The sequence below is a fragment of the Procambarus clarkii genome, chromosome 45 (genome assembly GCF_040958095.1).
Source record: "Procambarus clarkii isolate CNS0578487 chromosome 45, FALCON_Pclarkii_2.0, whole genome shotgun sequence".
Lineage (NCBI taxonomy): Eukaryota > Metazoa > Arthropoda > Malacostraca > Decapoda > Cambaridae > Procambarus > Procambarus clarkii.
In genome coordinates this window covers 2504308-2518175 of record NC_091194.1, presented here as the reverse complement: position 1 = coordinate 2518175, position 13868 = coordinate 2504308, and the positions used below count along the sequence as shown (strand labels likewise).

Below are 13868 nucleotides of genomic sequence, written 5' to 3'. Positions count from 1 at the left end.
TATCAATCTTGTTAGATACTTGTAGTCTATATATTAAATATATTCGTCCGCTTTAATAAATACAATTCTCCTGTACAGATGTAACCGGTTTAATATTGTTTTTCCCATTAAATATTCATGATATAACAATGTTTAATACTGCATTTATTTTAGTATACATTCTTTTCATTCAGATTTAGATAATAAATGTGTCATCCAGTTATTAAATGTATTTATTTATTTAATTAAATACAACCATTCAAATAAAACAGTTACAACTACCGACAATATGAAAAACCAACTTAATCTAGGTACAACTTAATACATTACATTAACATTTTAAGGTAATCAAGTTTTTCTACTTCCTAAATAGTTTTGGAATTATCAGCCTGTGCAGGGTTAATAAGGCCGCACTGTAGCTTACCAACCAACCAACCAACATATTTGCGTTGGTTCTGAACATATTCCAGAATAAAAGTTAACTTTAATCGCACATTGTCAGAGAAGGTGGGTACCTTACATGTGTGTAATTACTATAGGTTGACTTCTGTTCCGATTACAGCCAGTGCAATTTATTACTAGCAATGCTGCAAATATACCTTAATTCTGAAATAATTCAGTACAAATGTATACTTTGTACTTATACACAATACACAAACTAAAATTGAATGTATTTAAACGTCTGAGCAAGTTAACCTTGAGTGCTCTAAACTTAGGTATAATTTCCCAGGGCATTTAAAATCTATACGTTTTGACTATGTAAACAGTTGAGTACATTTAAATATAAATTAAAATAATACCTGAAGTAAACTAATATTTATAATTAACTTTTAACTAAATCAAGTTTAAATAATCAATACAAACAAGCACAACAAAAAATTACATAAATCTGCATCATTATATATTTTTCTCGCATCACTGGAATTGTAATTAAAGAAGTTCGAGCACAATAAACAAAATAAGCGTTTAATCTAATTATTTACATAGACTACAGTATACTTTAATATTAAGCATTTACATTAAAACATTTTAGCTATGAACCATGGAAAGAAACCTCACAGAAGTCATATAAGGATTCAGACTCACAAGAGTTATGGACTATGTGTATATACACTAAGTTTTTTTTAAGTTTAGTTAAGTTATTAGACACCTAATACCCATCTTATGGGCGGTAGTGGAAAGGGTTAGAGAGGCACACAATGGGCTCAGGGACTGAACCCCACAATTCATTTAGTTAAGCAAGCTGCAATCTTGATGAGCTATAGTTACAAAATTCAATGCACATCGTGCATTGAATTTTGTAAGTAACTCAAAATACACTAAGAAATAGGGTTTGGTTTGGTGTTGGGCTGAAGACCAATAAGAACCTCTGAACGGGAGGTTGTAAAAGCTTGTGAAAGAGTACTACTTGGCTACCTTTAATTAAGCATCCAAACAGCTCAGATAATATGCTCAACCTGCAGGAATGACACTTCACTAAATTGAAGTGTGATCACACACACTAAAAGTTAATTTAATGTGTTTTGGATCTCAGTGACGGCAATTTCCTACTACCTCCCTAAAAGGATGAACATATTGGTTCAATCACAATGTCGTACTCACAAGTATTTTCGGAATTAACCGAAATAAAAACTAAGCAAGAATAGACTGCCGTCTGTGAAAAGGGAACGTGGTGTGTGTGATCACGAATTAATTAGATGCTGTGTTAAAAAAAGCAAACCAAAGTTTCACTTTAAATTAGAAGACAATTATTATTAATGTCATTTTATTGATATGTAGTATTTTCAATTGTGAATGCATTATTAAACAGTAAAATGTAACACTTTTGTTACCAACTTTTAACAATTATATTAACATAAACTTATGATACAATATACAAACAATGTGTGATTGTAACCAGTAATCCAGATGTAAAATGGACTTTCCATTTTTATTAACAGCAATTTGTAAATATAAGTAGGCAATTAAATACTCCTGTAATATTCAAAAGCACGAGTTAATTATTATTTATTAACCCTACATGTAAACATGTTTATTTTGTAATTTACTCGTGTCGAGCCTAACGTGTCAATCAGGTAAGGGTTCCCCGAGGTCTTACAAAATAGTTCAAGGATTCCTCCAAACAAAAACTATTAAGAATCACTACTCTTAGAAGGTTATTAGGACCAAGGGATTTAGACATGTCTCAGTGTATATACGCTGAGTTTACCTTAGTACTGGACTATGTAGAAGAGGCCGTCCTCAGACCAAATACTTTACCACGAGAAACCACAACCCCCCCTTCAAACTTCCAGGATAGCTATCTAGATATTTATGATGGTTTGAAAGCATATTACGGTTCCAGTAATAGTCTACTTGTAAACTGGCAAGTGAACCTTTGTCCTAAACAGAGATAATTCTCAAGTTATAACTTTAATGTACTATAAGTAGTTGTATTAAAATATAAAAAGTGTATACTGAAAACATTTTCCTTTAAGGATTTGGTGTTCTGTAAAGAGAATTCTCGGGTAAACTTAAATAGTTTTTGAATTCCATATTTCACATTTTAATCAATAATACACCACATCCATATTAACATAACCAAACGTACTGAAACCTAACCTAACCAAACCTTAACCTAAAGTAACCTTAACCTAACTACGGCTAGAGAGTAGAAAATAACACTAATTATTTAGGTGATTCCAATCCATTCCCTTGAGCAGATCTTCATGAGGACAGGTTGGAGACCAGCAAGTATAATTTGGTTCTGAATATGGGCAATAACTAAAGTAAACTTTCAATGCATGTGAACCGTGAAATGGGGTTCGCCTCTGGGGTGTACATATTCCTCCCTGTGGGTGTCAAAGTTTAGTTCATTTATGCGAGTACTGTGGGTGGTCTAGTGGATGCCATACCCATTCTGTGAGCGGTGATGGAAAAGCTTACCTAGACACATAATGGGCTCAGGAACTGAATCTCAAAATGCGTTTATCTAAGCGAATTACAGTTCAGATTAGCTACATTTACGTAATTTGCTAACATAAATAAACCAGCAGTATCTTCAAATTTTATTAAACTAACAACACCGAGACGTCATGTCAAGACGCTAATACACAATAAAAGTTTGTTTGAAGTGTTATTGCCATACAATTATAATATGCATAATGCGGGGTCTCATGGTATCATTAAAAACTATATAAAACAAATTACCCAGATCAAAAGCGGCTACATTAACTCTGTACAATATTATATATATAAACGGCATCTATCCTACCTTCATCGTTGTCATCTTCGCCACGACGAAAATTCGTCAACAACCTATAAAGACTTAATATATCTACATTTGCACCAGAGTCCCAGACTGTGAGATGCCCAGACGCCCCCTTCCCTCACCCCACCAACTTCACCAAGACTGCAGACATGCCAGTGATCGTTTCGATATCGGCTGATAGTTAAAACAGCGTTGACGCAGGATATGACGTTACCAGGGGCTTTCTCTGTAACTAGCTGACATTGTAACTATAAGGTGTGAAGGATAGATGAAATTGTTTATGTAATAATCTAAGATGAGGTCTGATAAAGATCTTTAATTTGTGCCCTCTGTAATGCTTTTGTGCTACCGCTCACAGGATGAGTATGGGGTGCGCAATAAACTAGCCGCCTTTGGCGGCAACAATCGAATCAGGGGTGTGCTTATTCCCTGACCGGCTCTGAGAAGTCAGTTCCTCCGGGTGCTCTACGGGTGTTTTACACTGCTCACTCACCATGACTTGCGCCAGCAGATCTTGCCCAGTTTGTGGTGCTTCCTAACTAATAATTTGTATATGGCTTAAATTTGTTTGTAGATAATCTGTTCAGCGTAAATTTAACTTTCATGTTTTCTTTTTACTTCTAATTTCATACGTGTGTAACAGCAAAGATTTGTAAGTATTGAAGTAATTTTTTTAAATTAAATTTGTTATATTTTTCTTGAGTTTACTTTAGTACTTGCCCATATTTTCACACAGTAAAGGTCAAATGCGGTCTTTTTGTTTGTAATGTTTAAGTGTGAAGCCTCCCACCTGCTGGGGTATTACCTACCCAGCATCTGGGTAGGCCAGATGCTGGGGCGAGCCTCACTAAACTTTGCAGGGTGACTGGTAAGGGTGCGGATATTGTGGAGTTGGGATCGGCCCCCCAATGTACCTCCTTGATTTCAAGTAGCAACTTGCCAATACCAAACTTTATCTTCACTAAGATTCATCCAGTATACAAGAAAATTACTATCGACGCATGTTAACTAAGCTCTCATACACAGCCTCAGTCGGAAGCAGGTTGACAATGACGACAGTGTATAGTGAAGATGGTTACAGTGATGACGGTCGTGTGTAGTGAAGATGGTTACAGTGATGACGGTCGTGTGTAGTGAAGATGGTTACAGTGATGACGGTCGTGTGTAGTGAAGATGGTTACAGTGATGACGGTCGTGTGTAGTGAAGATGGTTACAGTGATGCCGGTCGTGTGTAGTGAAGATGGCAGTGTGTAGTGAAGATGGTTACAGTGATGACGGTCGTGTGTAGTGAAGATGGTTACAGTGATGACGGTCGTGTGTAGTGAAGATGGTTACAGTGATGACGGTCGTGTGTAGTGAAGATGGTTACAGTGATGACGGTCGTGTGTAGTGAAGATGGTTACAGTGATGACGGTCGTGTGTAGTGAAGATGGTTACAGTGATGACGGTCGTGTGTAGTAGAGATGGTTACAGTGATGACGGTCGTGTGTAGTGAAGATGGTTACAGTGATGAACACGCTATGTAGTGAAGATGTGGCCAGCTCCGTGTACCACCCGCGCAACGCCGGGTATGCAAGCTTAGCTAAGTTTAATTAAATATTAACTTCTTTTAAACTTACAAGTGAGAAATTTGCTACTTAACTATCCTGGCAAAAGTATCAAATCATTCCACTTTTTTTACAATTATGTCAAACAATGATTGTTATCTAAAAATACACTGATTAACAAATTATTCTAAAAGGCTATTTTGTAAACCTGTAAACTGTTTATTTCGATGATTCCATTTCGTTGATTGCTTGCCACGTATAGATGGAAAACGCCATGGAGAAAAACTGAAAAAAAAAAATATATATATAAATTTAACATCATGCCAAAGCCGTCTTAATTAAATTTGTTGACTGATTTACAAAGTTAGTAGTTTAGTTCATTTATTCTTACAAAGAAAATTGAATTTAAGGGTAAACTACGTTGATTAGATAAATGTCCGTGGAACGGATCCAGAGAGCTCTCTCCACCTGGAAGATTAACAAAACTATACGAACTTAAGTTTTAACTTAACTATACTATTTAAGTCTCCGTGGTGTAGTGGTAAGACACTCGCCTGGCGTTCCGCGAGCGCTATGTCATGGGTTCGTATCCTGGCCGGGGAGGATTTACTGGGCGCAAATCCTTAACTGTAGCCTCTGTTTAACGCAACAGTAAAATGTGTACTTGGATGAAAAAACGATTCTTCGCGGCAGGGGATCGTATTCCAGGGACCATAGGATTAAGGACTTGCCCGAAACGCTACGCGTACTAGTGGCTGTACAAGAATGTAACAACTCTTGTATATATCTCAAAAAAAAAAAAAAAAAAAAAAAAAAAAAAAACTCACCTGGAAGAAGCAGATACTGAGGCTTAGGCCGGTAATCCATCCAGTTCTTATTTCCAGGTACTGGGAGAAGACTTCGGCGCACGAGTACTTGTACTGGTTACCTGTGACCTGTGGAGAGATGACCTGGTAAACACGCGTAGGCTTTAAGACATGAGAAATGTATGTACACCTTTATGTCACAGCGATTTTAGAAACAAACCTAACCCAACCCAGGAAATGTATATGTTTACCTCTCAGAATGTTCGGTAATATGTTTATTGCTTGTGATGTGTGTCTATGTATGTATTAATACGATGTACTGAAAGGGGTGAGAATAGCTTGAGCTACCTCATCCCTTTGTGTATATTTTACCTCAATAAACTTATTTCAATTTCAATTCAAAACCCAACCTAACCTAATCTAATTCAATCTAACGTAACCCGACGAAACGTAACTGAGCTTAACATAATACAAATAATAATAAAATCACTAGGAACTAAAACTAACTAAAATCCTGAGGCGGATTCGAACTCCCTCACTTGCTACATAATATAATTAAAGTATACTAGCTTATGGTCCAGTAGTTCTCCAACGCTTCTCGTCAACTGCACAAACTACTGACGTGCAGTAGTTTGTGAGGAGAATAAGGGTGCAGTGCATAAAACCCTGAATGGGCTAAATCACACTAACGTTATGTATCAATGAGAAAATCTGGGAATACCCAGCACATAGGTTCGAATCCTCATCACGGCTCCCACAGATTTTCTCAATAATAATAATACTAATAATTTTATTTACACAAATGTGCATACACATACACACAAACAAAGGAAGATATATAGGTAAGACAAGAACATTGTATAAAGTCACTATAATACACATAGCCCGTTTCAGCCATAACTTTGAGGTAAAAGTTACAGTAATTAAAGACTATACTTTAGGATGTATAGCTTACATGGAGGCCATATCATGAAAAAAAGTAGGATAAAATAAACAGTGTTATTTGGGAATGTTTAAATTTAAGAGAGATATGGCAACATAACTGTTGAAAGTTTTGAGTACCCATGAGTTGTTACAGCCTTCAAGGAAGTGTTCAAGGTCAGGATTTGCATTACAGTGCAGAGTTTTGAACATATAGGGCACGCGATGAGTCACAATAACGTGGTTAAAGTATGTTGACCAGACCACACACTAGAAGGCGAAAGGACGACGACGTTTCGGTCCGTCTCAAGACCATTCTCACAATCGACTTGAGAATGGTCCAGGACGGACCGAAACGTCGTCGTCGTCCCTTCACCTTCTAGTGTGTGTGGTCTGGTCAACATATAGGGCACCCTTGCGAGGATGTACAGTGACGATACTTTACATATTTAAGGATTTCAGTAAGAAAGCTGAGTGTTGTCTGGGCCTGGAGTTTGTAATAGCTCTGACTGCTGCCTTATAATGAGTCATTAATGACTGAAGGTAATTTTGGGGTGCAGAGTAATGGAGAGGGAACTATCAGGAGAAGCACCAAGCCATTACGACTATATAGCACTTGGAAGGGATCAGGATAAGGATTTGGGATGGGACGGAAGGAAAGAATGGCGCCCAACCACTTGGACAGTCGGGGATTGAACTTCGACCTGCTTCGACCTGCAAGAAGCGAGACCGTCGCTCTACAGATGGTTAGTCATGCAGGTGTGGGTGCTGGTCACCGCCTCGACACACCTCACCAAGAACACACTTTACCTCTAGTATAAGGGATTAAAATTCATGGTAATTAAGGAGGAAGCATGAAGAATCTGAGGTGAAGTACCTCACTCCCTGATGAATTAAAAAATTGTCCAACCCGTGCCCCTGCAGGAGTCGAGGCACCGCTCCTGTGCCAGGTAAGTCCACTACGGGCTCACCATAGCCCGTGCTACTTGCCCCGCTCCTGTGCCAGCTAAGTTACGGGCTCACCATAGCCCGTGCTACTTGGAACTTTTTCCGAGTAGCTGAATCTATAACAACAACAACATGCCCCTGTTCAAAAGTAAAACTAAAAAGTATCTAATTTCATCCTCATAGTTTCTTGTGCTTCAAACTCACACTGTATCTTGTACTACCAACTTCCCCAATACTAGTACTTGAATTTTTAAATTAAAACATATATCCTTACCAGTGTAATCACCTACGTAAACTTATATTGTAGTTATTTGTTTATATATAACCCTGCTACAATGTACCTTTTCATCTTGCCTGATATGTTAGATTAAGGACCGCTCTGAAACGATATGCGTGTTAGTGGCTTTGCAAGAATGTACAAATACGTCTGATGTAATCTCACCAACCCATTGTTCCTTCTTGCAAATAAATTATTATTATTATTATTATTAAGTAGTTGAGGCTCTAAGGCCACGAGGGCCCCCACCATAATCACTGTTTAGACACTGACTACCGCCATAGCGGCTCATATTTGCCACCCAGTCAACTCCGGGTACTTCGGGTATTTACAATATGTAGAGGGTCCTGTAGCGCAGTGGGCTGGCAACTGAATGTTTCCTCTGATGACAGGTGTGCGAGACTTACCTGGTCACGACAGGTGTCTGGGATAGGCATGTGGATATTGGTGTAGTCATCAGCAGAGTAGCCGCCACAACATCCGATCTGTGGACAAAGATGTTCTTCAATGTTTACAGTCTGCCTCAAACACAATAGTGATGCATTCCACGTCAGACCAATTCTGCATCATGCAATTCTATTGTTATTATGACAGTTTGCCAAACACAAATAACGTTTTCTATGGTAAGGGAATAATGGCAGACTCACGAATTCTCTAGCGAGGCAAACGATAATAGATTCTTACTTTTGTAGTGGAGGAACTATACTGGCTCACATATTTCACTGATAGACTCACATATTTCACTGATAGACTCACATATTTCACTGACAGACTCACATATTCTTGGACGATATCCACGGCTCTCTTGGCCGCTGTATCCCACTGATACTGGTGGATCAGGCTCTTCATGGTATCCTGGATGTAAGGGAAGAGTAGAGAGTCCTCGAGACCATGGTTCAGCATGAACGCTGACTCCCCCAGCAGAAGGAGGAATGTTACCACCGTCATCGTCATGTACTGGGTCCATAACATCAGAGGGCGGGGAAAGTGCATGTTAGTGACATCAGAGGGCGGGGAAAGTGCATGTTAGTGACATCAGAGGGCGGGAAAAGTGCATATTTGTGATATCAGAGGGCGGGGAAAGTGCGTGTTAGTGACATCAGAGGGCGGGAAAAGTGCATATTTGTGACATCAGAGGGCGGGAAAAGTGCATATTTGTGACATCAGAGGGCGGGAAAAGTGCAGATTTGTGACATCAGAGGGCGGGAAAAGTGCATATATATGTGACATCAGAGGGCGGGAAAAGTGCATATTTGTGACATCAGAGGGCGGGAAAAGTGCATTTTTGTGACATCAGAGGGCGGGAAAAGTGCATATTTGTGACATCAGAGGGCGGGAAAAGTGCATGTTAGTGACATCAGAGGGCGGGAAGTGCACGTTAGTGACATCAGAGGCAGGGAGAAGTGGACATTAATGACATGAGAGGACGTATTAGTGGTTTTATTTAATATATATTTTCTGTGACAAATAATTATCGTGTTCTTAAGCGTATTTTTTACATATAACTTTTGTTATTATTTACTATTATTAATGCCCGTTGTAGGCAACAGGAAGCTTGTTCTTAAGTGTATCGATGTCCACCTACTAGGTCAGCTTGTGACTGGGCAGCACCAAGCCTGATACACTCTCTGCACCAAGCCTGATACACTCCCTGCACCAAGCCTGATACACTCCCAGCACCAACCTTCACTTACACCAACCTTCCCATCCCAGCACCAAGCTTCACGCCCTCCCAGCACCAAACTTCCCGCCGTCCCAGCACCAAACTTCCCTTACTCCTAGCACCAAGCATCATATACATGAGGCCTCCAGCACCACACCAAACACTTACCGTCCCGAGGAGACATTTACTCCTGAAGTAGGCGCCGCAGCAGGCGAGGAAGGAGGTCATCATCACCAAGATGGCGCTCACCATCAGGGCGACGGTGATGTTCCAGTATGTGTACATAGACAGGCCCTCCATGTAGTTGTTCATGTTGTTCTCGAACCGAACCCACAGAGTCATGGCGAACACCGCTGATGCTGCCAGCTGTAAGGTACGAAAACATTGTTATTGCAATATTCGAACGCAATAGCCTATTCTCAAAAGTCAATATTTGAACGCAATAGCCTATTCTCAAAAGCCAATATTTGAACGCAATAGCCTATTCTCAAAAGTCAATATTTGAACGCAATAGCCTATTCTCAAACGTCAATATTTGAACGCAATAGCCTATTCTCAAAAGCCAATATGTGAACGCAATAGCCTATTCTCAAAAGTCAATATTTGAACGCAATAGCCTATTCTCAAAAGTCAATATGTGAACGCAATAGCCTATTCTCAAAAGTCAATATTTGAACGCAATAGCCTATTCTCAAAAGCCAACATGTGAACGCAATAGCCTATTCTCAAAAGTCAATATTTGAACGCAATAGCCTATTCTCAAAAGTTGCCACTCGGTAAAAAAAATAAATGGAACTGTTTTACCTAATCAGAAACGTTCGAACCCAAGCAACCCACCTAACTTACCGAGGCCAATGCATTGAAAACATAAACATTACGGTGCTTTAATTTGTACTAGTAAGTCACATTTTTAACGTATTGATCGATTCCGTAGAAGATATGACGTATTAGACGAGAGGAGACGTTGTGTAACAACGTAACTACAATGTCTTACGCTTTGATACATAGTAAAAAATGTAAAAAATATTACGCTGTGTGCAGTGACGTATCTGAGGTGTGGCTCCTAGGGCACATGCCCTGGGAGTATGTGCTCTGACGGCCATGTTGTGCTCCACATGGTCATCAGGGAACAGTGGAATGGACAAGGGAACAGCTTATGGTCACCAGGGAACAGTGGAATGAAGAGGAACACGTGACCACTAGAATTCTTTTCGTCCTTCAACCTCGTGGTCAGTACTGCCCGTTATTCAAGTGGTGGTGGCGGGCTCTCCAACCTTGATAAGATACTTTATCATTCTTCTTGGTGGAAGGACTGTTGTGGTTGAGCGGTGTGTGGTATGTAGGGTTTTCTGCCCGTTAGGTACACCTCCGTCCAGCTTAATGTTTCCATAGTTACAGCAGTTTGTTTCTCCATCTTGTACACTTGACGACGAGTATTGTCAAATGCTTCCTGACAGCCTAGGAAAATGCAGCCTATCTTGCCTTCTTCCTCGCGCCGTATTTTGGTAACATTGTTGCAGAACTCTATTAAGCTTGTCATACATGATTGTTCTCCTCTAAGTCATAAACGCATAAAATAGTGGAAATAGCAGAATACCTATTAGCTGTACGAGGTAGCTCCTATTTATATCCACCCAAATTCATTCATATATATATGTATGTCTAACCTACGCTTGAAACAATTCCTCGATCTCAAGTCCATTATGTTACCCGGTAATGGGGTCCACAGATCAACAATCCTGTTTCCAAACCAGTATTTACCCAGGTCTTTCCTGAATCTAAACACCTCTATGCGCTCCATTATAACTTTCTCCTGCCGAGTGACGCTGGTAACAGTTTAGTTCCTCCAGGCTGTGATGCACGCACTGTGGTGCGTGTGGGTGATTGATTAACTGATTGTATTATCTCCAGCACCACCACAACGAGGTCGTTAACGCCCAGTTATGATGGTGAAACAAAGTGCCACTTTAGTGAGCCGTTGCACACTTGGTGATGGTGTCGTCGTCCCGACCAGACGACGCTGGGCACCTCTCAGCGAGGGTGTCGTCGTCCCGACCAGACGACGCTGGGCACCTCTCAGCGAGGGTGTCGTCGCCCCGACCAGACGACGCTGGGCACCTCTCAGCGAGGGTGTCGTCGTCCCGACCAGACGACGCTGGGCACCTCTCAGCAAGGGCGTCGTCGTCCCGACCAGACGACGCTGGGCACCTCTCGGTGAGGGTGTCGTCGTCCCGACCAGACGATGCTGGGCACCTCTCAGCGAGGGTGTCGTCGTCCCGACCAGACGATGCTGGGCACCTCTCAGCGAGGGTGTCGTCGTCCCGACCAGACGACGCTGGGCACCTCTCAGCGAGGGTGTCGTCGTCCCGACCAGACGATGCTGGGCACCTCTCAGCGAGGGTGTCGTCGTCCCGACCAGACGATGCTGGGCACCTCTCAGCGAGGGTGTCGTCGTCCCGACCAGACGAAGCTGGGCATCTCTCGGACCGCTCTCTCAAGTTGCTACTTCATAAAAAATACAACTGGTTTGCGTAACCAGAAACGTGCGAACCCAAGCAACCCACCAAGCCTATCGAGACTGATGCATAGAAAACGTGAACATTACGGCGTAAAAATTATACAAATAGATCGCATTTTTAACATACTGGTCAATTCTCTTAATAAATGAGACTTATTAACTGGGAGAACAGGTTTATACAAGACAGAGAAGTACGTCTCGCATGCGTTATTTACGTTCCAATATTCTGACGCATTGACTGAAATCCCTATTAAACTTATATATTAAACTTATTTATATCTTAAACAGAGAATAAGTCACGAAAACATGGTTGAAAACAAATAGCCACCCAACACAGCTTCCTAGGCCCGGATACTCACGAAGAACACAGAGTTGAAGATGTACAAGAGGTACTGCAAGAGCTCCAGGTGTTCCTCCATGGCCCCGCTCCCCTTCCCGCGCGCCATCTTGATCCGCCAAACTCAACGGCTAGGCTTCGAAAATTCCAAACACCCCCTTTGTCTCCTGGAGATAATCAACGTTCAAGCTTCAATCTTTTTTCCAAGTTCCAAGACTTCAAAGTTTCTTCAACTTGTCTCTTGGATAGATTGAACTTCGTTGGAGCTGAAGGCAGTCAGACACTCTCCTGCTGCGTATATTGACGTCGAGGATTGTATCAAGCAGAGATCGGCAGTTGAGAATGAACGTTATTGTTTCGAGATGATTGTAGGTATGTGTGTCTGTGATGAAGAGGGTGGCGGTACTGGTGCAGGTGTATTGATACATGGCGGACACTGAAGATTAGCTCCGATTGCCTTATCAGCTCTCTTATTGAACAGATAAGGCCATAGTGTGTCTATTGAACGACTAGGCTTGCATTTATCAGCCTAGCTTATTGTATTTTGTGCTGTAAAGCACATTCAATTTACACTGTTTGAAGTTGTGATGTTATCGTAGCTCTTATTAATTGGTATATCCTGAAGGTTATCGTGTCGTAGATAACTTGTTATAGACGCTACATGTGTGTGAGAGTTCTCACTTGGTTGTGCTTGAAGGGTCGAGAATCTGCTCTTAAGCTCCGTCTTTCGACCATTAGTAGTTCTAAACAATAACTTTTCATTCATTTTTTTTATCATAGTTACATTTTAAACGTGTCGAATTGAATTCGACGGCTTCCTCATCTAGTCCGCACGCGTAGGTGTGTGTGTGTGTGTGTGTGTGTGTGTGTGTGTGTGTGTGTGTGTGTGTGTGTGTGTGTGTGTGTGTGTGTGTGTGTGTATTACCTAGTTGTACTTACGGGGGTTGAACTCCGCTCTTTTGGCCCGTCTCTCAATGGTCAATCAATCAAGTTTTTGTTTTATAATATAATCACGTAGTATACATCTTAAATGCATATACCTTCATTATGTTTAATCCTTAACTGTTCCCCAAGTAGCAGCAATAGGGTACCTGGATGTAAACCGAGTGACGGGTCGTGTTCCAGGGAAAACCTTTCAGGGGGTAAGGCTTGAGATCTGTGACAAGGTACAGCTCTAAGCCTGCTAGCAGGAGTCACAAGTCCTGTACCCACCTCTGTAAGAGAGAGAGAGAGAGAGAGAGAGAGAGAGAGAGAGAGAGAGAGAGAGAGAGAGAGAGAGAGAGAGAGAGAGAGAGAGAGAGAGAGAGAGAGAGAGAGAGAGAGAGAGAGAGATTCCTTATCAATGTATCTTACTTATCCCTTGATCTATATCATAACTGACCTACCTGACTCAAAACTGAATGAAACACGACAGACATATTGTCACCTCGCCACACTGCCAGGTGTGTTCTCTGCGCCATCACAAAAGGCCACGCGAGGCGCAGCAGTTTATACAACCTGAACAAATCCACAAGGGCCGTGACGAGGATTCGAACCTACGTCCGAGATCATCCCAGATGCTGCCTTTATCACAGGTTTATACAACCTGTACCAGGCAGGAGGGAATTGACTGTTTCCTTCA

General features: G+C 41.1%; 1 protein-coding gene across 2 annotated transcripts; it reads right to left on the bottom strand.

Annotated features, from left to right (window-relative positions):
- Positions 1–198: 198 nt before the first annotated feature.
- On the bottom strand, positions 199–12662 carry LOC123769890 (tetraspanin-2A). 2 transcript variants are annotated; one of them, XM_045761324.2, is made up of 6 exons: positions 12270–12662; positions 9561–9758; positions 8507–8686; positions 8137–8214; positions 5605–5712; positions 199–5062 (listed from the first exon to the last, which is right to left on the bottom strand). In XM_045761324.2, the coding sequence occupies exons 1-6, from the start codon at positions 12354–12356 to the stop codon at positions 4997–4999; spliced, it is 717 nt and encodes a 238-aa protein (XP_045617280.1). In that variant the 5' UTR covers positions 12357–12662; the 3' UTR covers positions 199–4996. The 2 variants fall into 2 exon arrangements, with proteins under 2 accessions (XP_045617280.1, XP_045617281.1); XM_045761325.2 differs by lacking the exon at positions 12270–12662 and adding an exon at positions 10423–10555.
- Positions 12663–13868: the final 1206 nt, after the last annotated feature.

Excerpts from the sequence above, each read along its gene's own strand:
- LOC123769890 (XM_045761324.2), bottom strand. The coding sequence starts at position 12,356 with ATGGCGCGCGGGAAGGGGAGCGGGGCCATGGAGGAACACCTGGAGCTC. Across the intron at positions 8,687-9,560 it reads GTAAATGTCTCCTCGGGACG|TACATGACGATGACGGTGGT; the intron begins GTAAGTGTTTGG and ends TTATGGACCCAG. Across the intron at positions 8,215-8,506 it reads TGGATATCGTCCAAGAATAT|ATCGGATGTTGTGGCGGCTA; the intron begins GTGAGTCTGTCA and ends CTTTGTCCACAG.